Source organism: Erpetoichthys calabaricus, chromosome 2 (assembly GCF_900747795.2).
Source record: "Erpetoichthys calabaricus chromosome 2, fErpCal1.3, whole genome shotgun sequence".
In the NCBI taxonomy this organism is placed as follows: domain Eukaryota; kingdom Metazoa; phylum Chordata; class Cladistia; order Polypteriformes; family Polypteridae; genus Erpetoichthys; species Erpetoichthys calabaricus.
The window spans coordinates 340,861,518-340,886,761 of record NC_041395.2 but is presented as its reverse complement, the minus strand read 5'-3'; the positions used below and the strand labels follow the sequence as shown (position 1 = coordinate 340,886,761).

General features: G+C 40.6%; 2 protein-coding genes across 8 annotated transcripts in view; one reads left to right on the top strand and one right to left on the bottom strand.

Annotated features, from left to right (window-relative positions):
• Nucleotides 1-25,244, top strand: part of LOC114647356 (uncharacterized) — a 289,364-nt gene that overhangs the window by 52,645 nt on the left and 211,475 nt on the right. The window lies entirely within an intron of this gene.
• Nucleotides 1-25,244, bottom strand: part of LOC114647358 (probable pancreatic secretory proteinase inhibitor) — a 161,537-nt gene that overhangs the window by 3,374 nt on the left and 132,919 nt on the right. The window contains exons 2-4 of one of the 4 annotated variants that reach the window (XM_028796057.2): nt 11,120-11,173; nt 9,942-9,985; nt 8,777-8,889 (exon numbers count right to left, since the gene is read on the bottom strand). The exons of 1 other annotated variant lie outside the window; for it this stretch is intronic. In XM_028796057.2, the coding sequence (XP_028651890.1) occupies nt 8,777-8,889; nt 9,942-9,985; nt 11,120-11,165 (203 nt within the window). In that variant the 5' untranslated portion in view covers nt 11,166-11,173. Of the gene's footprint in view, nt 1-8,776; nt 8,890-9,941; nt 9,986-11,119; nt 11,174-25,244 lie in introns of those variants that run through there. 2 more of the 4 variants (XR_003715492.2, XM_051923525.1) reach the window with 2 other exon arrangements.

Sequence of the window (25,244 nt, the reverse complement as noted above, 5' to 3'; positions counted from 1 at the left end):
CTACTCTGAGTCCCTCCCGGATGACTGAGCTTCTCACCCTATCTTTAAGGGAAAGGATGGAAATCAGCACCTCCAAATCCGAGACCATGGTCCTCAGCCAGAAAAGGGTGGAGTGCCCTCTCAAGGTTGGGAGCGAGATCCTGCCTCAAGTGGAGGAGTGCAAGTATCTCGGGGTCTTGTTCATGAGTGAGGGAAGAATGGAGCGTGAGATCGACAGGCGGATCGGTGCGGCGTCCGCAGTGATGCGGGCTCTGCATCGGTCTGTCGTGGTGAAAAAGGAGCTGAGCCATAAGGCAAAGCTTTCAATTTACCAGTCGATCTATGTTCCTACCCTCACCTATGGTCATGAGCTATGGGTAGTGACCGAAAGAACGAGATAGCGAATACAAGCGGCTGAAATGAGTTTTCTCCGCAGGGTGTCTGGGCTCTCCCTTAAAGATAGGGTGAGAAGCTCAATCATCCGGGAGGGGCTCAGAGTAGAGCCGCTGCTCCTCCGCATTGAGAGGAGTCAGCTGAGGTGGCTCGGGCATCTGATCAGGATGCCTCCTGGGCGCCTCCCTGGTGAGGTAGACCCAGGACACGCTGGAGGGACTATGTCTCCAGGCTGGCCTGGGAATGCCTTGGGATTTCCCCGGAAGAGCTAGAAGAAGTGGCCGAGGAGAGGGAAGTCTGGGCATCTCTGCTCAAGCTGCTGCCCCCGCGACCCGACCTCGGATAAGTGGAAGAGGATGGATGGATGGATGGATAATTAACAAAGAATAAAATAAGGTCTGATGGTGAGGAGGACAGAAAAAACAAGCAAAAAAAAAAAACTCCAGAGAATTGGAGAAACTGGCAAGCTCTACTTTGTCAGGCTTCTACCTCACCTGGGAGTGTTTCTGGACGTGCCACAGAAGGAGTTGGAGGAGGAGGACTATGTTTGCTTTGAGGAGTGGAATAGGCAGAGAGAGACAAAGAGAAGACTACAGAGTTGTAGAGTACCAGTGAATTTATATTGTGGGTGAGGCATGGGAAATGCTTAATGGAAGAATTTCCCACAAAATAAAACTTCTTGTTTACTGCAATTGTATTCGAGCTGGTATGTGTCGGATATTTGGAGAGCTGCAGTGTCCCCTGGTGTGGGGATGTATGTACACGTGTGTGTATGTATGTATGTACCGTACATATATATATATATATATATATATATATATATATATATATATATATATATATATATATATAATTAGTAGCTAATAGGGGGCCGCTGAGCCCCTAAAACTCAGACACACTAACCTATTACCGTTTTGGGTTAAAATGAGGGATTTTTATTGATCACTGTGAACACTACCAAATACAAACAATCAATGTACCAATGCTCCTTTTCTCCTTCTGTTCCTCTAGGTACCCCTTTTAAGCAGGACCCGGGAATGCTTCCAGCTTACATAGTACATCCAATTGGAAGCACTTCCAGGTCACTTGGGAAAAAAGGTCTTTTCCTGACAGTGTCCTCTAATGGCACTCACAGATCCTGACAGTGCTGCACTTCCGTATTTCACCCCCATGCACCCCTGCAGGTGTCCACATTGAGACAGAGACAACCACTGCAACCTATTGTAAAGAAGATGGACCTACTCCTGCCTACTGCCCCTTCATCTCTTATATACTTTTGGTTAGGCAAGAAGTTGTTCTCACATCCAGCCGTGAGGCCTGTCTGTTCTCTATCACATGAGACTACATAATATAAAGGTTTAAGTCTTTGGTGGAACACTTAATAACACTCAGAAGTCATAGTGGGTGTCCAGTGTTAGATAATAATTTTATAGAAAAGGCAAAGTTTTGCTAAAAGAAATATAAGGCTGTGTTACAGAATAATTGCAAAAAAAAGTGTGCAGTATCTCTGACATTATTAAAAGGCATGTAGAAGCCCGGGTGAACTGATTGAGGAAGTTCTGACCGACCTACACCATCAACAAATACAGCCGACATGTACATAAGGGTGTCTAGCATGTGTTTCACAAGCCTGGGTACACCAGACATGAGATTCAACATAAAATGTGTTTACTTGAATGGGTCATAGAAGACTGCCCACATAATAGGACTTTGAAATCCTATTATGTGATATCATCTACTCTTGCATTCTGCTCTGTACTTGAAATATTTCTATTGCACTATTGTATTGTATTGAGGGTTACTTCTGTTCTGTTCTGTGTATTGTGTTGTATTGACCCCCTCTTTGAACTGCCTTTCCCCAGGTTTCCTCCATTTTTTTCCCTACAAGGGAGTTTTTCCTTGTCTTCTTAGAGAGTCAAGGCTGGGAGGGGGCTGTCAAAAGGCAGGGCCTGTTAAAGCCCATTGCTGCACTCCTTATGTGATTTTGGGCTATAGACAAATAAATTGTATTGTATTGTATTGTATTGTATTGTATTGTATTGTATTGTATTGTATATGGTTCATATAGCAGCTCAGAAACCTTGACTAAGATAACAAAACATTTTGAAACATACCGATCACTTATAGCAGGGGTCCTCAATCATGTTCCTGGAGGGCTACAGTGGCTGCAGGTTTTTGCTCCAACCCAATTGCTTAATAAGAGGCCCTGATTGCATAAGTAACACTTATGCTTCACTTTAGTTGCTTCGCCCATTAAGATTTTGAACCCCTATTGCTTATTTTAACCTTATTGCTTACTTGATTAGTTCAGAGCCTACCTCTCAGGCCGCACTCAGTTCATTCAGCTTAAAACTTTCACATCCCAACCCACCACTGTCACTTCAGGTGTGCCCCAGGGCTCTGTCCTGGGGCCTCTTCTTTTTATTATTTACCTTCTTCCCCTTGGTAATATCTTTCATAAACATAACATTAATTTTCACTGTTATGCTGATGACACCCAGCTCTACCTTGCTAGTAAACCCACCTCTTCCTTTCCATCATCTTGGCTAATTGACTGTATTGCTGAAATTAAATCCTGGTTTTCTTCGAATTTTCTTAAATTAAACAGTGACAAAACTGAGGTTCTCCTCATTGGCTCAAAATCATCATTATCCAAAGCCGATAATCTTTCTATTGTGATTGATAACTCCATTGTTTCCCCATCACCTCAGGTTAAGAGTCTCGGTGTCATCCTTGACAGTACTCTATCTTTCCAATCTCATATTAGTAACATGACCCGGTCTGCTTATTTCCACCTACGTAATATTAATCGCATCCGCCCCTCCCTCACTCCCCATACCACTGCCATTCTTGTTCACAGTCTTGTTACTTCTCGTCTGGACTACCGCAATTCACTCCTCTTTGTTTTCTCTAATAAATCTCTTCATAAGCTTTAGCTAGTCCAGAATTCTGCAGCTCGCATCATTACTCGAACCCCATCTTTTCACCACATTACTCCGGTCTTGCAGCAGCTTCATTGGCTCCTGATTAAGTTTTGCATTGATTTTAAAATTCTGCTATTAACATTTAAGGCCATTCATAACATTCACCCCTCCAAATCTGTCTGACCTTCTTCATGTTGCCATTCCCTCCCGTAACCTTAGATCCTCTTCCTCCATCCACCTGACCGTCCCTCTCACCCGTCTAACCTCCATGGGGAGTGGAGCATTCAGGTGTTCTGCTCCCAAGCTCTGGAATTCATTACCTACTGAGCTCAGAAATATCGAATCATTTTCAACCTTTAAATTTAAACTTAAAACGCATCTGTTTAAAATGGCGTTTTCTTTATGATTACAGTGGCTTTGTTTGGTTTTAATTCTATATCTTCTGTTTTTTTTTCTGATGTTTTAAGTTGTTTATAATTTGTCTTTTTATTTATTTATTTATTTATTGTTTGTCCGGTGTCCTTGAGGTCTCAGAAAGGTGCCTTGTATAAATAAAATGTATTATTATTATTATTATTATTATTATTATTATTATTTTAGTCTTAATTGCTACTAAAAACATCTTGCATCACCCCAGTCCCAAAGGTATCACGTCCTAGTGAGCTGAATGACTTCCGGCCTGTTGCTCTGATGTCACATGCGATGAAGACCATGGAGAGGCTGCTGCTTCACCACCTGAGGCCACAAGTCCGCCACACCCTCGACCCTCTGCAGTTTGCATATCAGGAGAAGGTGGGTGCGGAGGATGCCATCATCTACATGCTACACCGATCCCTCTCCCACTTGGACAGAGGCAGTGGTGCTGTAAGAATTAAGTTTCTGGACTTCTCTAGCACATTCAACACCATCCAACCTCTGTTCCTTAGGGACAAGCTGACAGACTTGGGAGTAGATTCATACCTGGTGGCATGGATCGTGGACTATCTTACAGACAGACCTCCGTATGTGTGTCTTGGGAACTCCAGGTCTGATGTTGTGGTCAGCAGCACAGGAGCGCTGCAGGGGACTGTACTTTCTCTGGTCCTGTTCAGCCTATATACATCAGACTTCCAATACAACTCGGAGTCTTGCCACATGCAAAAGTTCAATGACGACACGTGGGCTGCATCAGGAGTGGGCAGGAGGAGGAGTATAGGAACCTATTCAAGGACTTTGTTAAATGGTGCGACTCAAACCACCTACAACTGAACACCAGCAAAACCAAGGAGCTGGTGGTGGATTTTAGGAGGCCCAGACCCCTCATGGACCCCGTGATCATCAGAGGTGATTGTGTGCAGATGGTGCAGACCTATAAATACCTGGGAGTGCAGCTGGATGATAAACTGGACTGGACTGCCAATACTGATGCTCTGTGCAAGAAAGAACAGAGCCGACTATACTTCCTTAGAAGGCTGGCGTCCTTCAACATCTGCAATAAGATGCTGCAGATGTTCTATCAGACGGTTGTGGCAAGCGCCCTCTTCTACGCAGTGGTGTGCTGGGGAGGCAGCATTAAGAAGAAGGATGCCTCACGCCTGGACAAACTGGTGAGGAAGGCAGGGTCTATTGTTGGCATGGAGTTGGACAGTTTGACATCTGTGGCAGAGCGACGGGCGCTGAGCAGGCTCCTGTCAATCATGGAGAATCTACTGCATCCACTAAACAGTGTCATCTCCAGACAGAAGAGCAGCTTCAGCGACAGACTGCTGTCACCATCCTGCTCCACTGAAAGACATCGGGTGGGGGGGGGGGGGGTATGGGGGGGGGGTAAACGTTAACATTATACAAAGTTATTGTCTGTTTTTACCTGCATTTTAATTACTCTTTAATTTAATATTGATTTTTTTTTTTGTATCAGTATGCTGCTGCTGGAGTATGTGAATTTCCCCTTGGGATTAATAAAGTATCTATCTATCTATCTATCTATCTATCTATCTATCTATCTATCTATCTATCTATCTATCTATCTATCTATCTATCTATCTATCTATCTATCTATCTATCTATCTATCTATCTATCTAATTAGCAATAACATGCAAATGACAAAAGAGAACATCATTTCTCCATTTAGCTTGTTACCATTTACACCTGTGTGTATTCATCATGCACTATTGGGTTTAATTAAATACTTGGAAGGAAAGTGAAGTGAAAAAAGTGAAGGACTGAGAATTGCTCCTCCATTTTAGACTTCAAATAATTTGGATTATATCCTTAGAAAAAATCTAAGATATGAGAATGAGCTGACATAGCAGAGTTAAAGCACTAACCAGCCAGGAAATTGAATTATTGGCAAGGACTGCTTTCTAATTAAGCAAAAGGGTTAGAACAAAAACCTGTAGCCCTCCAGGATTGGGATTGAGGACCCTGACCTATAGGATAGTAAAAGGCCTTTTCGGCTGAGGAACCCAAATTTGAGATTTTTGGTTTCTCACAAACAGGTTGTGTATGTTGTTGAGCTGGTGAGAAAATAAATTCACGAGCCCCAATCAATCATTGAGGAGGTACCACTATACTTTGAGGTTGTCTTGCCGGCTCTAGATTTGGTGACCTGCACTAATCCTAGCTACTGGAGATCCAACAGCATTTTCCAGCCAGCCCTTTGTACTTACGAAGGATAATGAAATGATAAGCATATGACCAGACTGTGCCAGAATGACTTGAAGAGAAAGGAAGATGGAGGAAAGTTGAAAATAATGATGTGGCCTGCACAATCACCTGACCTTAGCCTCTACTGAATTGATCTGGGATGAAGATTATGTCATTATATTATTATTAAAGACTTACTCAATATATTACTGGATAGCACGGCAATTCAACTTTAAATATATTGGTGTTTTGTGCAATTTCACTACGAATGCATTTAATGTTGTGATGGAGTCATGTATTGTGTGTTGTGTTGCTTACTTTTATTTACTATGTTACGTGTAAGGATGCAACACTGAGAGAAATTTCTAGCAACCTGGCAATAAAGTTCAAGTTCAAATGAATAAAAAAGTCAGGGCTTCACAATCGATTAGTGTGGATCATTTATGGTCACTTAACCAGCAGCACTGGCATGAACATCCAGAACAATCCCTTGGGTCTTCATTCATTTAAAGAATTCCCAGAGTTTCACATTTTTCATGAATGGAGGATTTATCCTATTTGCCTTTTTTATTATTATTTTACCTTTTAGGCAAAACTGTTGAGCAACAGTACAGTTGTTTCCTTGCAACAAGAGAACCAGAGTTCAAGTCCCGGGTAATTCTGTATGTGGCCTCTTAAAAATAAAAGTGTCAGAGCGATGCCATAGGGGAACCATTTTTTTGTTCCCTAAAGATCCAACCACATGAAAGTTCCAGAAAGGACCTTTATTTATTTAGGTCCGTAACATACTACGTACAGTAGATAACCAAGAATAGATGTTAACAGATTTGCAAAATGCCAATGGTTTCTGATTTTTAAAAGCACTCTCACTGCATACAATACAACAGGCTCAGTTCAGGCTTTCTTAATCTGTTAGTGTCCTGCTAGGTAGCCTACCATGCATTAAAGATTTCGGGTTTCTTCTGTGTGTTAGGAAGTTTTTAAAAGCACAAAGAACCAACTTTATATGCAAAGAACCCATCCCAGAATTAAATGGTACTTTATCAAACTATAGTTCTGCGAGAAACTACACCACCCAGTAAAGAACCTTTATTTTCAAGATCGTGGAGATTTCATGTTGTCCACCAGATGTTCCAGTTTCCTCTCACTGCCCAAGGACATATAGGTTAGGTGAGCCGCCGATGATAAAGTGGCCTGTGATGTGTGTGTGTGTGTGTGTGTGTGTGTGTGTGTGTGTGTGTGTGTGTGTGTGTATTCCCCTGTGATGGGCTGCCGTCATGCCCAAGGATTCTTCCTGCACTGAACCTAGTGCTTGCTGGGTTAGGCTCCAGCTTCCCTGAGACCCTCCTCTGGATAAGCAGGCTTAGAAAATATAGGTCAATGGATAAATGCCATTCTTTTATTTTTTAGATGATACTTGTAGTGCTTAAACTGTAATAAAAGAAAAGAAATCAATGAAATATTCAGAAACCTTTGACTATATATGTGTTTGTATGTGTGTGTGCTTTTACATAAAATTACAGATTGATTATTATTATTGTTGTTATTATTATTTCAAGTGGCGCAGTGGTAACGCTGCTGCCTCGCAGTTAGGAGACCTGAGGTTCGCTTCCCGGGTCCTCCCTGCGTGGAGTTTGCATGTTCTCCCTGTGTCTGTGTGGGTTTTCTCTGGGTGCTCTGGTTTCCTCCCACAGTCCAAAGACATGCAGGTTAGGTGCATTGGCGCTTCTAAATTGGTTCAGGTGGGTATGTGTGTGTGTGCCCTGTGGTGGGCTGGCACCCTGCCCGGGGTTTGTTTCCTGTGTTGGCTGGGATTGGCTCCAGCAGACCTCTGTGACCATGTAGATAGGATATATAGCGGGTTGGATGATGGATAGATTATTATTTCACTTCGAAGCTCCAAATATTTTGTGGTTTTTTTTTTCAGTCTGGGAATTTCCAGGCATTTCCTTATTTATGTTGTCATGGGCTGACTTTAAAGCTGATTGGCTGTTCAACTGATTTTCCTGCAGGAGAAACGTGCATGTGGTTCCCGAAGGAACCCAAATCAATCAATTTTAAACAATTGGATTGCATGGGTCAATTCCCTTTACTTCTAGGATAAGGGGGTTCCAGGGCTGTTTTATTTTGTTTGTTTGTTTTGTTTTGTGTTGTTTTAAGGAGAGAATCCACCCTCCTTAGACTAGGCGATTTTGAAAACGGTTAGATCAATTTCTTGAAATTAAAATAACACACTTCATAGTTATTATAACTGGACACTAGAATCACTTTAAAATATAAATCGAGTAATCCACAAACAATTTTTGAAAAATAAATTCACACATGAACGATTAAATACACAGATAAGAGCGTAAACAACATACAAACATTATCCATCCATCCTCCAACCCGCTATATCCTAATTACAGGGTCACGGGGGTCTGCTGGAGCCAGTCCCACCCAACAAGGAAACAGGGTGCAAGGCAGGAAACACACCCCGGGCAGGGTGCCAGCACACCGCAGGGCGCAAACACACACATACACTAGGGACAATTTAGAAGCGCCAATGCACCTAACCTGCATGTCTTTGGACTGCGGGAGGAAACCGGAGCACCGGGAGAAGACAGACACAGCGAGAACATACAAACTCCACGCAGCGAACCCGGGTCTCCTAACTGCGAGGCAGCAGCGCTACCCACTGCGCCACTGTGATGCCACAAACATTATTATTTAATGAAATAAATAAAAGCCATCCAACTTATTTGACCCTCGAAACTTTGCATTGGACTGTTGGATGATTTGTATTGAAAATATGTGAGCATTCATATCTTGTAGAATCCGAAAAATACGCAGTCCACAAAGCTGATCTACTTACAGGTACTCAAAGCAAAGCTGGCATTCATTCTTGTAGGTGTTTCCGTCCGCTCCGCATACCAATTTGGGCTCTTCGGGACAATCATCTGCATTGTGATATTTGGCACAAAAATGCTGTGAACAGGTGAATTGAAATCGTCAATAAAGATAAACGTAATGTTATGATGTAAAAGAAAAACAAACTGTCGAGTCTTGACATTTGTTTTGCAACCTGACGACACTCTGTTGCTTTCCCATTTTCACCGTATTAAGGCTGTAAATCACACTGATGGCACTTCAGAGTTTGCAAACGACGCTAAATACGACATTTCGCCGTGCAAAACACGGTGCTGACCTGTACATAGATAGATAGATAGATAGATAGATAGATAGATAGATAGATAGATAGATAGATAGATAGATAGATAGATTTAGGTTTCTTTATTTAGATATAGAGAGAGAGAGAGAGAGAGAGAGAGAGAGAGAGAGAGAGAGAGAGAGAGAGAGAGAGAGAGAGGTTTGGAGCATGCGCGTTCCCGCACCACATGACAAACCACCTCACGATCCCAAATAAGGACCCGAGTGCAGCCACTAGTTTAGATGGAATGGACTTTTATGGTGGCTGGAGTGCCAATTCTGCCAACAATCCCCAGGTCTACTTGCAGGGCTGGATGCTGATTAAAGTCATACCCACGGAGAAGTCACAGGTTAAGGGACTTGCTCAACGGAGTTTTTACGGGATTCGCTGGCGCTGATCCCTAGCCTCAGAGCCCACTCCGCCATGATAGGCAGTATATAAATAAAAAGAAATGTACTGGCGCCTTTGGATCGTGATTTTTCCCGTGAACGGGATTTTTCTTTGAATACGAAATTAAATTTTTGGGCTGTTAGAATCTTTAAGGTACATCAGACTACCTAGCAAGTACTTGCAGATCGATAAAATCTGAAGGAACGAGAATCCTTTATAAACCCACTGATATTTTATATTTCTATTACCAGCTCTTCGTTTTAAAAACGTGTTACAGATCTTTTAAATGTAAATCAACAGGGCAAAGCACGTCATGCATTAGACACCGCATAATAATAATAATAATAATAATAATAATAATAATAATAATAATAATAATAATAATAATAATAATAACTAGTTTTCAGTTTGTTAAATATCTCTTTAGAAGTTTACTTACATCACTTGGAAAAGGTGCGCTCTTTGGCTGAGCAAGCAGCAGGGCTGTAAAATAATAATAATAATAATAACAGCAACAACATATATTTTTCTTTTTTATGCAAATGCATATTAATTTTTTTATGTTTATTCATTGTTATTCTTATTTAATTTTACTTTGTTTTTCTTGTCTTGTTGACACATTGTAAAGCACTTTGATCTACATCCTGTTCATGAAAATGTGCTATAGAAATAAACTGTTGCTCATATAAACTTTTAAAAATATATACATATATATATATATTACAAATAAGCAACTTCTTCATTTTATGATAAAAAATAAGTCATTGTTAATAATTACAATGCTTCCGCATATTTCATGCATATTTTTATTGAGCTTAGAGTTATAAAAATATCATTATAAATCCGACTAAATATACTATAAAAATTACACAGAAAATATGACTTTTTTAAAGGACAATTGAAGAATTTAGGCAAAATATTGCATCACTGCTAATCGTTTAACAGGTGTAGATTTATTTACGAATGATGCTCCTTATTTTAAGCGGAATTCATCATTACTTAATAATGGGGTTAACAAGACTCCGACAAAAAACAGCAATGAGAGAAATTCAATTTGGGCAGGATAAGATGTTTCTGCTGTAAAGTGCATTCCATTAGATTAGTAATGGAAGTATTGGAAAAATGCTGAGTTACAATTATTTTGGTTAACGCCTGTTATTTATTTGCGATCTGTGCAATTTAGCTATCAATGCAATTGTTTTAACTTTTTTTTCTTTTAGAAATGGCACTTGTTGAGGGTGACACAATAAATCAGAAGCGAGATCTGAACCGGCATGCCTTCTGATTTGATGTCCAGTTATAGTAATAGCCACCACACCCCTGACCTCCAGCGACATGAATATCGATGCAGTGTATTTAATCTTTCATTTTTTTATATTCCAGTACAACCGTGAAGTCTGCTGATTGAAGTGGCATTGCAGCGGGTGCATGTCTCAATTCACAGGTAAACGCGGATTACTCCCAGCGCATATTATTCAAAACCAACGAACATAAAATAGTTAAACCTTACGGGTTTGTCAGCGTGCATTTATAAATGAATTCAACATTGAAACGTTAAACGTGATTAAAAGATACCGACGTCACTTTTTCTTCTTAATAAGTCTGAACGGAACTTACTTGCAAGACTTAAAATAACCAGCAGTGTGAAGGTCGAGTCTGCCATCGTGTCAGGTCGCGTGTCGCGTTGCTGCTTGACGTTGATCACTCAGCCTGAAGATCTGCTTTAGAAATCAGGATTCTTTCGGGTTTGTTTCAGTGAAGCTCCTCCCACAAAACGAGGCGGGTCGAGGTTTTACAGACTTCAATTACACTGTAAATAACGCCCTTAAATTTAACGGTAAAATACTGTAAATGGTGAAAGTAAAATACCTTCTCTGAAAAAAGGAAAGTTACCTGATGTTCTACTGAAAATTACCTGTATATCTTAAACAATGCATTTCATTATTTTTTACAGTCTAGTTCTGTAAAATCGATATTTTTCCACCTTCAAAATATGCTACATACTGTTTACCGATGCATTACAATTACACTGAAAAAATCTCTGTTAATTTTACAGTGTAAAACTGTCAAATAGCGAAGGTAAACAACTTGTAAGAAGTAAAACGGTAAATTGCTGTTTCAGTAACACTGGTTACGATATTTGCATGAGGGCACGCCCCCTTTTACCATATTGTTCCTAATGAGCAGCATACCGGTGGCGCAGTTGCCTCGCAGTTAGGAGACCCGGGTTCACTTCCCGGGTCCTCCCTGCGTGGAGTTTGCATGTACTCCCCGTGTCTGCGTGGGTTTCCTCCCACAGTCCAAAGACATGCAGGTTAGGTGCATTGGCAAAACTAAATTGTCCTTGGTGCGTGTGTGTGTGTGTGTGTGTGTGTGCCCTGCCCGGGGTTTGTTCCTGCCTTGCACACTGTGCTGGCTGGGATTGGCTCCAGCAGACCCTGTGTTAGGATATAGCGGGTCGGATAATGAATGGATGGATGGATGGATGAACCGCATACCTTTGAACAGTAGGGAAAACACTTAAACAAAGTTAGCAGACTTCTTTTTCCCTTAGTGTTGAAGGTTTTTTGAGGTTATGGAAGCAGGACATCATACACCACAAAAGCAAATACTTCCCCAACAGACAATGTGCCGTAATTTCCTTAAACACTGGGGTATGCGAAAACTAACAAATTCCTAATACGAGAAATTGTATAAGGTGAAATAAAGATTAAAAAAACCCAAAAACTGGCGCTGTAAGGGTTGTAGATTATTTTGTTTAATAAACGCTGTGCCTGCTGGGATTCATGGTGCAGTCTAAGAGGTTCTTAGTTCATAGTAATGGCGGTACTCTTAGATCTTGGGTATCCTGCCCTGAACAAATTGCCTTTTTTATCTAAGTCAGGGGTTCCTCAATCAAAACCCTGGAGGGCTTCAAGTGGTTGCTGTTTTTTTTTTTGCTCCAGTAATGTCCACATTAGATGCCTGTTCTTGCTTTTAGTGAAACCCCACCCATGGACACAAATATGGCGGTGATGAGAGTGCATTGCATGGCAGCCCATAAATAGCGGTGGACAAAACTACAGCACTCTGCCTTCAAGGGTGACAATTTCTTTTCGTAGTCCCACCGCACACAAACACAACCAGACAATTCAACCCCCCCCTTCAAAATCACAACAGATTAGGGTACATCACTACGGGGGTCACAATAGGCACTCCTGACACTGTTCATTTAGTTCTTCTGACGATGTCACTCCCTAAAGCATTACAACATCATGAACACCATTTTAGCATTGGTTCTTACTTTAGGAGTGTTTCCCAAAACCAGCCATAAATAAATTAGCATGATAAATCTTTTATGAGTGTTTACCTAAACCAGGGTCTCTTAACCTTTTTTTTTGGTCACAACCCAATCTTGCCCTTCAAGACCCATTCCTTGATGATCGTCAGAAAAGGTTTGGGGGTCCCTTTGGAGATTCAAAGACGATTGTGCACGCCATTCCCCCTTTTAGAATCAGAGCTGGTCCTTGGAGTAGGGGATGTGGCATCCCCTTTGAGAATCATTGGTGATCTTTAGAGATGTGTGTGTGTCTGGCGTGGGGGTTCATTTAAGCTTCATGGCACCAGAATTGACTTTAATCTATATTGCCTAAAATTTTTGGATGTTTACTGTATGAGAAGTGTTTACTTTTATATTACTAACTAGCTGTTCCCCGTGGCTCCACCAACATAGTAATGAAACAGGACTTTAAAAATCAACAAACAAATAGATTCGGCATGGTGGTACAGTGGGTAGCGCTGCTGCCTCACAGTTAATAGACCAGGGTTCACTTCCCGGGTCCTCCCTGCGTGGAGTTTGCATGTTCTCCCCGTGTCTGCGTGGGTTTCCTTAGGGTACTCCGGTGGGTGTGTGTGTGCGCGTGCCCTGCCCAGGGTTTGTTTCCTGCCTTGCGCCCTGGGATTGGCTCCGGCAGACCCCCTTGACCCTATAGTTAGGATATAGCGGGTTGGATGATGGATGGATGGATGGATGGATAAACAAAAAGGTATTGCTAGCTAAGCGGAGGTAAGTTACGCTCCAAAATGCAGAGGAAGACCAACTCCCCACTCCTGTTGTCACGCTTCCCCCTCCCCTCGGCCAGCAAATAGCACAAATATCTCTCTCCTGCAAGCGAACTATTATTCTATCGAACGAGAAAACTTTTTTCTAGAATTTGCTTGTACATTGATTTTACGACTTCTCTCATCGCGCTAATTTCTAGAATTTGCTTGTACATTGATTTTACGACTTCTCTCATCGCGGTTGCTTGTACATTGATTTTACGACTTCTCTTATCGCGCTAAGATAGATAGATATCTATCTATCTATCAGCGCAATGAGAGAAGTCGTAAAATCAATGTACAAGCAAATTCTAGAAAAAAGTTCTCTCGTTCGATAGCCGACTATACTTCCTTAGAAAGCTGGCGTGCTGCAATAAGATGCTGTAGATGGTCTATCAGACGGTTCTGATGAGCTCCCTCTTTTACACGGTGGTGTGCTGGGGAGGCAGCATAAAGAAGAGGGACTCCTCATGCCTGGACAAACTGGTGAGGAATGTAGGCACGGAGCTGGACAGTTTGACATCCGTGGCAGAGCAACGGGCACTTACTTATCAAAAAACATAATATAGTTTACCTAACGATTTCATCTTATATTGCGCAAATTGGCCAACCGTTTCTGCTGTGGGTACGCTGCAGATGGGGCCCTAAAGAAGGAAAGGTCACATTTCCTGTGCGTTCCAAAAAAGAAAGTTGTCCTAGGTCTGCTTACTTCACCCTGTCTTATGACAGACGTCTGTATGAATTACCTGCCATTATAGTAAAACTGCTTTGCCAACTTTTAACGCATAGTAGTTTGCAAGAAATTAATTTTTCTTTCACACTTTCTATCTATCTATCTATCTATCTATCTATCTATCTATCTATCTATCTATCTATCTATCTATCTATCTATCTATCTATCTATCTATCTATCTATCTATCTATCTATCTATCTATCTATCTATCTATCTAAGCAGATGTAAGATACGCCCCAAGGCTCCATCCCTCTCCCCTCAGCCCACTGCGTGTCTCTCGGATTCGTGCAAATAAATCGGTACCTCAACTGAACTATGATACTTAGCGCGATGAGAGAGGTCACAAAATCAACCAGAATGTTCAAGCAAATTCTAGAAAAAAACCCGATCTAAATCCATTAAGTAATTCTCTCGTGAAAAGCGGACAGACATACAGACAGACAGACAGACGTTGGATTTTATATTGAGAGAGGTTTAGTGTAATTCAATGCAAAATAATATAATTATTGAAGTCTTCTTCTTCATCGTCTTCTCCCACTTCTATGTGGGGTTGATGTTCTTGATCTATTGTTCCCCGTACAGCTTTGTCCTGTATTTCCTTGCCAGTCAAGCCCTTTTCCTTCAGATTTTCACCGACTTTATCCATCCATCTCCACTTTGACCACCCTCCTTACAGTTTTTCATCCCCTAGACTTTCATTCACATCACTCTTCTGCCCACATACAGTATCTCCTCATCTCATGTCCATACCACTTCAACCAGCTTTCCTGTACTTTCGTGGATATCTCTACCACTTTTGTTTTGTTGAAAATCTCTTTCTTATTCTGTCAGTTTTCTGTAACTCTACATATCCATCTCAAATTTCCTATTTCCATCACATCCAACTTCTTCTCCTGCTGTGGTCCTATTTACTTCCCATGTTTCAGCTCCATACATCATTGCTGGTCTTACCACTGTACTTATGTTTAACCTTGACCTTAATTCTTCATTCACACAACACTCCTCATTCATTAATAATAATAATAATTCATTACATTTATATAGCACTTTTCTCAGTACTCAAAGCGCTATCCACACAGGGAGGAACCGAACCCACAATCTTCCACAGTCTCCTTACTGCAAAGCAGCAGCACTACCACTGCGCCACCTGTGAGGACAATTCTTCCAATTGTTTCAACCACACTGCACTCTTTGGGTTATCTCTGCATTTAATTCTCCCTCTTGGGCTACCACTTATCCTTGATGTTTAAATGCATCCACTGTTTTCAATAGCTCTCCCTGTATAGAAAATAAAAAGTCATGTATGGACACAAGTAGATATAAACTTAGTATGAGCTTTTAGAAGCATTAAACTTATTGTGAACTTTTACATGAATCAGGTATGCCAAGTAAATAGTTAAATAAGGGCATATGCCATATTTCTTTTTTAATTGAGCTCAGAGAGAAACCACCAATATTTAATAACCCAAAAGGACAGAGAAGAGGGAGAATGATGAATGGAGACAGCCCGAGGTCAGAGAAGGGGGAGCACTTGATGGTTGGTTAGGAAATAAGGGAAGCAAGGAATGATACTGAATGGCAATATACAGGAAATATTGGTGGCTACAAGTACGGCCTGAGAGGGGCCAGCTGGAATGGGGAGTCAGGGTAAGCATCGAATGAGCTGCTTCTATTGAGATCAGGATGATAAGAAATGGTGATATATCTTATACTTTTTGGCTTATCGGGGCTCAACTTGATTGGGTTGAGTCCACCTTATTGTTTGTTGCAATACAACTAATTACTCTGTTTGCCTATCCTTCAACTTCTAGGGACTTCTTTCAAGGTAAGAATCTCCAGTGCATTTTATGCTCCAACACCTGCAGGTGAATTTCTGGATGGTCATACATTTTGTCTTCTTCTTCCTATTTATGTTCAACCCTCTGTTTTTCAAAGCCCTTCTCCATTCTTCCATCTTCCTCTTCACTTCTCCTTTTCTGTGCCACACAACACAATGTCATCGACAAAAAGCCTGCACCAGGGGGATTGGTCTTTTATCCCACGAGACAACAAATCCATAACCAGATCAATGAGGTAAGGACTTCAAGAAATCCTCTGCTAACTGGAATCTTGTCTGTTACCCCAACACTGCTTTTAACTCATTCCCTCAGACAATCCTCACACACATCTCTAGTCCTCATTTCTCTCTAATGAAACTTCATAAGTCTTGATGTGGTACTCTATCACAGAATAAAATTCTTTCATAAAAGGTTAATAAAGTGTCAAAAAAATAAAATTGTGGTGATTCTGATCAGGGCTCTCAAGAGACTGAGTGAGGAGTCTGTGTGTCTGGGCTTGCGAGGGTCCTGATAAAAACCAAGATCAGGCCTTTAATGACCTCTTGGGCACAACCATCATCAGTTTGTCTGTCTGCGGAGAGAGTGTCGACCTCATTGAGAGGTTTACTTACCTTGGTAGTGACATTCATGTCTCTGGTGACTCTTCCTATAAAGTCAGTAGATGGATTGGGAGAGCATGGGGAGTCATGAGGTCGCTGGAAAGGGGTATGTGGCGCTCCTGATATCTCTGCAAAAGGATGAAGGTCTAATTCTTTAGAGTCCTGGTGCTGTGCTCTCTATTTGCAAGACATGGACGCTATCCAATGACCTGAGATGAAGGCTGGACTTCTTTGGCGAATCCTTGGGTATCGCTGGTTTGACTTTGTGTCACACAGAGTCCCGAAATAGGTACATTACCTGTATTGTGAGGGAGTGTCAGTTACGGCACTATGGCCATGTAGCACAATTCCCCTAGGGTGATCTGGCTTGCAGGACCAGGCTGGACCAGGCCAAAGGGATGCCCATGTAACACCTGGCGGCGGCAGACAGAGGGTCATTTCCAGAGGGTGAGGCTGGATCACGTGTCTGCCTAGCTGTTTCGTTTTCTTCTGTTAGGTGCGGAAACACACCGTACCAGTGCATGCTCCCCAATCAGACCTGACCTGACCTGATCTGTTGTGGAACAACCCTATTTAAGAAGATAATAGTTGTTGCCCAGACTTTGTTACTGGTTAGTAAGTGACACCCATAACAGATCAAGCTTCAAGGCCCCAAAAATGTAGGTCCACCATTGATCACCAGGCCTAATACAGTAAAAACAAAAAATAGAACTGACATTGATGAAATCAGTTGTCCTACCTTACATAAGCTTCTGCCTTGCTCAAGTTGTACACAAAAACAAATTTCAGGAGACCACAAATCCATACCGTCATGCCAGAGTTAAGCTTTTGAGACTCAGTTGGTTCAGTTTTCATAATGGATTTTTGGGTCTGAGGCTCATTCAAGGATCTTCGTATGTTTGTACTTGAATAGATGATATCATCTTCACAATTGCTTGTTGACGTCTGTAGCTAACCTTCAGAAGATGTTCGAGCTACAACAGAAAGTTGTCCATCTGTAAACCCACAGCATGGCTGGAAGTGATAGAAGTACATGGAAAATGAGATTCACCTGTACTAAGAAGCTGTTGGTGTGGCATCAGACTTTCATCTAACAGGTGCTACACTATGATAGTTGTGTGTGCAGTGCTGGACAATATGGCAGACCCAGGGCACTCCAGTGAAGACTTCGAAGATGATGGCAGGAAAGAATGGGCGTACATTGGCTATATCAAAATTTTTGCTAAGTAACCGCACGGGTGGAGTTTGTGAGTTCATACTTGTTTGTAAAATGGTCAATTAAGGGGGTTTTTGGGAAAATAACAAATGCCAAAGCAGTGTTTTATTTGCAGCAGTAATTAACTTCTAATCAAGATGTTGCTGGGAAAGAAAACTGTAATGAATTGTGGCCTTCCAGGAGCAAAAGTGAGGACCACATCTTAGGCAAACAAAAAAGGCCTGACAAGACTAAAGGGCACCGAATGAAATAACAGCAGAAAGAGTTGATACACAATTCTGGTTATGAAACAGACATTTCTAGTTGTGTTGAAGGACCCCAGTTCAGTTTGTTTAAAAGGTTAGCACAAACTTTAAGGCTTTGCTTAGGAAATCTATTTTTATTCCCTTTGTCTTTTACTTTGTACAAAGACTTGTTTATCTTTCACCAGTCACGTATGGTATGACCATCAGTAAAAGAAACTCTTTGTTGCTTTGTCATTTTGTCACTGGTATGCAATCAGGAGCTTTAGAAACAAATAATAATACATTTAAAAGTTCCTCATTGCTGTTCTGAATTGAACAACACTGGTAGACAATGGGCTGAGCACACACTGAACATTTTTGTAAACCACCTGTTCATTTTTGTTTTTATACAGTCAATCCAATGTGTCTTTCATTTTTGTAAGTTACCTTGAGTGAAAGTGCTTTCTTAGTGGTGAAAACAAAAGGAAATTTTGTTGAGGGAGGCAGCAATATTCTCCATCTATTTGAAGTATTGGCAAAGTTAAACATAGACACAAACATGACAATAAAATGATCTAAAGAAGGTATTGAGAAGGGCAACCTGACTTCAATGAGGTTGTTGTATTGGGGGCACTATGAAGACAATGGACACTAACACTGAGGACTTTCAGCCAATGAATCAATCAGCAAAGGTGCATCAAGAAATATGGCTGGGGGGGTCCTTCAAACCATCGGCAATACACCTCTATAGCACCTTATTGGGACTGGAACTGGCAAGCCAGAAGTTTTTCTTTCTTTTTCATTTTCTTCCATTATAGTTTTTCTGGTGTGTGTTCAGATCTATCTATCTATCTATCTATCTATCTATCTATCTATCTATCTATCTATCTATCTATCTATCTATCTATCTATCTATCTATCTATCTATCTATCTATCTATCTATCTATCTATCTATCTATCTATCTATCTATCTATCTATCTATCTATCTATCTATCTAAGCAGATGTAAGATACGCCCCAAGGCCCCGTCCCTCTCCCCTCAGCCCACTGCGTGTCTTTCGGATTCGTGCAAATAAATCGGTACCTCAACTGAACTATGATACTTAGCACGATGAGAGAGGTCACAAAATCAACCAGAATGTTCAAACAAATTCTAGAAAAAAAACCCGATCTAAATCCATTAAGGAATTCTCTCGTGAAAAGCGGACAGACATATAGACAGACAGACAGACGTTTGAATTTATATAGAGAGAGGTTTAGTGTAATTCAATGCAAAATAATATAATTATTGAAGTCTTCTTCTTCATCGTCTTCTCCCACTTCTATGTGGGGTTGATGTTCTTGATCTATTGTTCCCCGTACAGCTCGGTCCTGTATTTCCTTGTCAGTCAAGCCCTTTTCCTTCAGATTTTCACTGACTTTATCCCTCCATCTCTACTTTGACCACCTTCCTTACAGTTTTTCATCCCCTAGACTTTCATTCACATCACTCTTCTGCCCACATACAGTATCTCCTCATCTCATGTCCATACCACTTCAACCAGCTTTCCTGTACTTTCGTGGATATCTCTACCACTTTTGTTTTGTTGAAAATCTCTTTCTTATTCTGTCAGTTTTCTGTAACTCTATATATCCATCTCAAATTTCCTATTTCCATCACATCCAACTTCTTCTCCTGCTGTGGTCCTATTTACTTCCCATGTTTCAGCTCCATACATCATTGCTGGTCTTACCACTGTACTTATGTTTAACCTTGACCTTAATTCTTCATTCACACAACACTCCTCATTCATTAATAATAATAATAATAATTCATTACATTTATATAGCACTTTTCTCAGCACTCAAAGCGCTATCCACACAGGGAGGAACCGAACCCACAATCTTCCACAGTCTCCTTACTGCAAAGCAGCAGCACTACCACTGCGCCACCTGTGAGGACAATTCTTCCAATTGTTTCAACCACACTGCACTCTTTGGGTTATCTCTGCATTTAATTCTCCCTCTTGGGCTACCACTTATCCTTGATGTTTAAATGCATCCACTGTTTTCAATAGCTCTCCCTGTATAGAAAATAAAAAGTCATGTATGGACACAAGTAGATATAAACTTAGTATGAACTTTTAGAAGCATTAAACTTATTGTGAACTTTTACATGAATCAGGTATGCCAAGTAAATAGTTAAATAAGGGCATATGCCATATTTCTTTTTTAATTGAGCTCAGAGAGAAACCACCAATATTTAATAACCCAAAAGGACAGAGAAGAGGGAGAATGATGAATGGAGACAGCCTGAGGTCAGAGAAGGGGGAGCACTTGATGGTTGGTTAGGAAATAAGGGAAGCAAGGAATGATACTGAATGGCAATATACAGGAAATATTGGTGGCTACAAGTACGGCCTGAGAGGGGCCAGCTGGAATGGGGAGTCAGGGTAAGCATCAAATGAGCTGCTTCTATTGAGATCAGGATGATAAGAAATGGTGATATATCTTATACTTTTTGGCTTATCGGGGCTCAACTTGATTGGGTTGAGTCCACCTTATTGTTTGTTGCAATACAACTAATTACTCTGTTTTCCTATCCTTCAACTTCTAGGGACTTCTTTCAAGGTAAGAATCTCCAGTGCATTTTATGCTCCAACACCTGCAGGTGAATTTCTGGATGGTCATACATTTTGTCTTCTTCTTCCTATTTATGTTCAACCCTCTGTTTTTCAAAGCCCTTCTCCATTCTTCCATCTTCCTCTTCACTTCTCCTTTTCTGGTGCCACACAACACAATGTCATCGACAAAAAGCCTGCACCAGGGGGATTGGTCTTTTATCCCACGAGTCAACAAATCCATAACCAGATCAATGAGGTAAGGACTTCAAGAAATCCTCTGCTAACTGGAATCTTGTCTGTTACCCCAACACTGCTTTTAACTCGTTCCCTCAGACAATCCTCACACACATCTCTAGTCCTCATTTCTCTCTAATGAAACTTCATAAGTCTTGATGTGGTACTCTATCACAGAATAAAATTCTTTCATAAAAGGTTAATAAAGTGTCAAAAAAATAAAATTGTGGTGATTCTGATCAGGGCTCTCAAGAGACTGAGTGAGGAGTCTGTGTGTCTGGGCTTGCGAGGGTCCTGATAAAAACCAAGATCAGGCCTTTAATGACCTCTTGGGCACAACCATCAGCAGTGTGTCTGTCTGCGGAGAGAGTGTCGACCTCATTGAGAGGTTTACTTACCTTGGTAGTGACATTCATGTCTCTGGTGACTCTTCCTATAAAGTCAGTAGATGGATTGGGAGAGCATGGGGAGTCATGAGGTCACTGGAAAGGGGTGTGTGGCGCTCCTGATATCTCTGCAAAAGGATGAAGGTCTAATTCTTTAGAGTCCTGGTGCTGTGCTCTCTATTTGCAAGAAATTGACGCTATCCAATGACCTGAGATGAAGGCTGGACTTCTTTTGAGAATCCTTGGGTATCGCTGGTTTGACTTTGTGTCACACAGAGTCCCGAAATAGGTACATTACCTGTATTGTGAGGGAGTGTCAGTTACGGCACTATGGCCATGTAGCACAATTCCCCTAGGGTGATCTGGCTTGCAGGACCAGGCTGGACCAGGCCAAAGGGATGTCCATGCAACACCGGGCGGCGGCAGACAGAGGGTCATTTCCAGAGGGTGAGGCTGGATCACGTGTCTGCCTAGCTGTTTCGTTTTCTTCTGTTAGGTGCGGAAACACACCGTACCAGTGCATGCTCCCCAATCAGACCTGACCTGACCTGATCTGTTGTGGAACAACCCTATTTAAGAAGATAATAGTTGTTGCCCAGACTTTGTTACTGGTTAGTAAGTGACACCCATAACAGATCAAGCTTCAAGGCCCCATAAATGTAGGTCCACCATTGATCACCAGGCCTAATACAGTAAAAACAAAAAATACAACTGACAATGATGAAATCAGTTGTCCTACCTTACATAAGCTTCTGCCTTGCTCAAGTTGTACACAAAGACAAATTTCAGGAGACCCCACATCCATACCGTCATGCCAGAGTTAAGCTTTTGAGACTCAGTTGGTTCAGTTTTCATAATGGATTTTTGGGTCTGAGGCTCATTCAAGGATCTTCGTATGTTTGTACTTGAATAGATGATATCATCTTCACAATTGCTTGTTGACATCTGTAGCTAACCTTCAGAAGATGTTTGAGCTACAACAGAAAGTTGTCCATCTGTAAACCCACAGCATGGCTGGAAGTGATAGAAGTACATGGAAAATGAGATTCACCTGTACTAAGAAGCTGTTGGTGTGGCATCAGACTTTCATCTAACAGGTGCTACACTATGATAGTTGTGTGTGCAGTGCTGGACAATATGGCAGACCCAGGGCACTCCAGTGAAGACTTCAAAGATGATGGCAGGAAAGAAGGGGCGTATGTTGGCTATATCAAAATTTTTGCTAAGTAACCACACGGGTGGAGTTTGTGAGTTCATACTTGTTTGTAAAATGGTCAATTAAGGGGTTTTTTGGGAAAATAACAAAGGCCAAAACAGTGTTTTATTTGCAGCAATAATTAACTTCTAATCAAGATGTTGCTGGGAAAGAAAACTGTAATGAATTGTGGCCTTCCAGGAGCAAAAGTGAGGACCACCTCTTAGGCAAACAAAAAAGGCCTGACAAGACTAAAGGTCACCGAATGAAATAACAGCAGAAAGAGTTGATACACAATTCTGGTTATGAAACAGACCTTTCTAGTTGTGTTGAAGGACCCCAGTTCAGTTTGTTTAAAAGGTTAGCACAAACTTTAAGGCTTTGCTTAGGAAATCTATTTTTATTCCCTTTGTCTTTTACTTTGTACAAAGACTTGTTTATCTTTCACCAGTCACGTATGGTATGACCATCAGTAAAAGAAACTCTTTGTTGCTTTGTCATTTTGTCACTGGTATGCAATCAGGAGCTTTAGAAACAAATAATAATACATTTAAAAGTTCCTCATTGCTGTTCTGAATTGAACAACACTGGTAGACAATGGGCTGAGCACACACTGAACATTTTTGTAAACCACCTGTTCATTTTTGTTTTTATACAGTCAATCCAATGTGTCTTTCATTTTTGTAAGTTACCTTGAGTGAAAGTGCTTTCTTAGTGGTGAAAACAAAAGGAAATTTTGTTGAGGTAGGCAGCAATATTCTCCATCTATTTGAAGTATTGGCAAAGTTAAACATAGACACAAACATGACAATAAAATGACCTAAAGAAGGTATTGAGAAGGGCAACCTGACTTCAATGAGGTTGTTGTATTGGGGGCACTATGAAGACAATGGACACTAACACTGACGACTTTCAGCCAATGAATCAATCAGCAAAGGTGCATCAAGAAATATGGCTGGGGGGGTCCTTCAAACCATCGGCAATACACCTCTATAGCACCTTATTGGGACTGGAACTGGCAAGCCAGAAGTTTTTCTTTCTTTTTCATTTTCTTCCATTATAGTTTTTCTGGTGTGTGTTCAGATCTATCTATCTATCTATCTATCTATCTATCTATCTATCTATCTATCTATCTATCTATCTATCTATCTATCTATCTATCTATCTATCTATCTATCTATCTATCTATCTATCTATCTATCTATCTATCTATCTATCTATCTATCTATCTATCTATCTATCATATAGTGCCTTTCACATCTATCTATCTTGCCATTTTCACCCATCTATCTACATTCACTAACCCATAATGAAAAAGTGATAAATCTTTGCAAATTTATTTATAAAACTGAAATCTTTAATATCTTTAAGCATTCAGACACTTAATTCAGTTGTTTGTCAGAGTATCTTTGGTAGCAATTATAGCTTCAACTCTTTTTGTTAAGTCTGTACAAGCTTTGAACAACCTGGCATAAACACCAATAATTTAATTAAAGTTACTACTTTAGATGAACAATGTATTAAAACTATAAAAACATATCATAGATTAAACAAAAAATACACGCAGAGCAGCGCTAATAAAAATAACTTAATTCCTGTTCCATATATCAATAACGCACATAGTATTCATCTCTGCTCCTCCGAAACATTGAATATGGCTCTATTAAATGTTAGAGCTTTAACTAACAAGACGTTTTTTATCAACGATCTTATTAGTGATAAAAAAATAGATTTTATTGCACTAAGTGAAACGTGGCTTAGCTCAGATGGCGCAGCTGTTTTAATCAAATCTGTGCCTCCGGATTAACAGTTTTACTCGTGCTGATCGCTAAGGAAAGAGAGGTGGAGGACTAGCAAACATTTACTCAAGCAGGTTAAAATGTAAAAATATCAGTTTTGGTAAATTCAAGTCTTTCGAGTATCTCGCCATTATTATTCAGGGAGATTCTCACGTTCTAGTATTATCCGTGTATAGACCTCCAAAATTCAACGCGTCTTTCTTTGAGGAATTCTCTGACTTGATGTCAATCTTAATTACGAACTATGACACACTCTTAATAGTCGGCGACTTTAATTTTCATATAGATAATCAATGTGACCAGAAAGTAAAAGAATTTATGAACCTCCTGGACTCTTTTGATTTGAGACAGCTCATTAATCAGCCTACACATAAAGCAGGTCATACGTTAGACTTAGTAATTACTAAAGGACTAAAAGTTGATATAAAGCAGGTCATTGATATTGGTCTATCAGACCATTTTCTTCTACTCTTTAATATAGAAATAATGATAGAAAACACTCATGAAAAGCATATTGTTAAAAAACGGTTCTTTGACTCATCAGCAGCTTTAAAACTTTCAAACATTCTAACCAATCAGTCCGTTTATAGTGCCAACTATAATAGCAAGGAGAATGTAAATAGTAAGGTGGAAAGATTTAATACTAAAGTGAGGGCTGCTGTTGACTTAGTTGCACCTGAAAAGACAGTTAAAAAATCTTCTAGCATTGTTATACCATGGAAGACCCAAAGAGTGTCTGATTTAAAGAGAACATGCCGTAGAGCTGAGCGTAAATGGAGGAAAACTAAACTAACTATTGACTATGAAATATTAAAAGTTAAAATAACAGAATA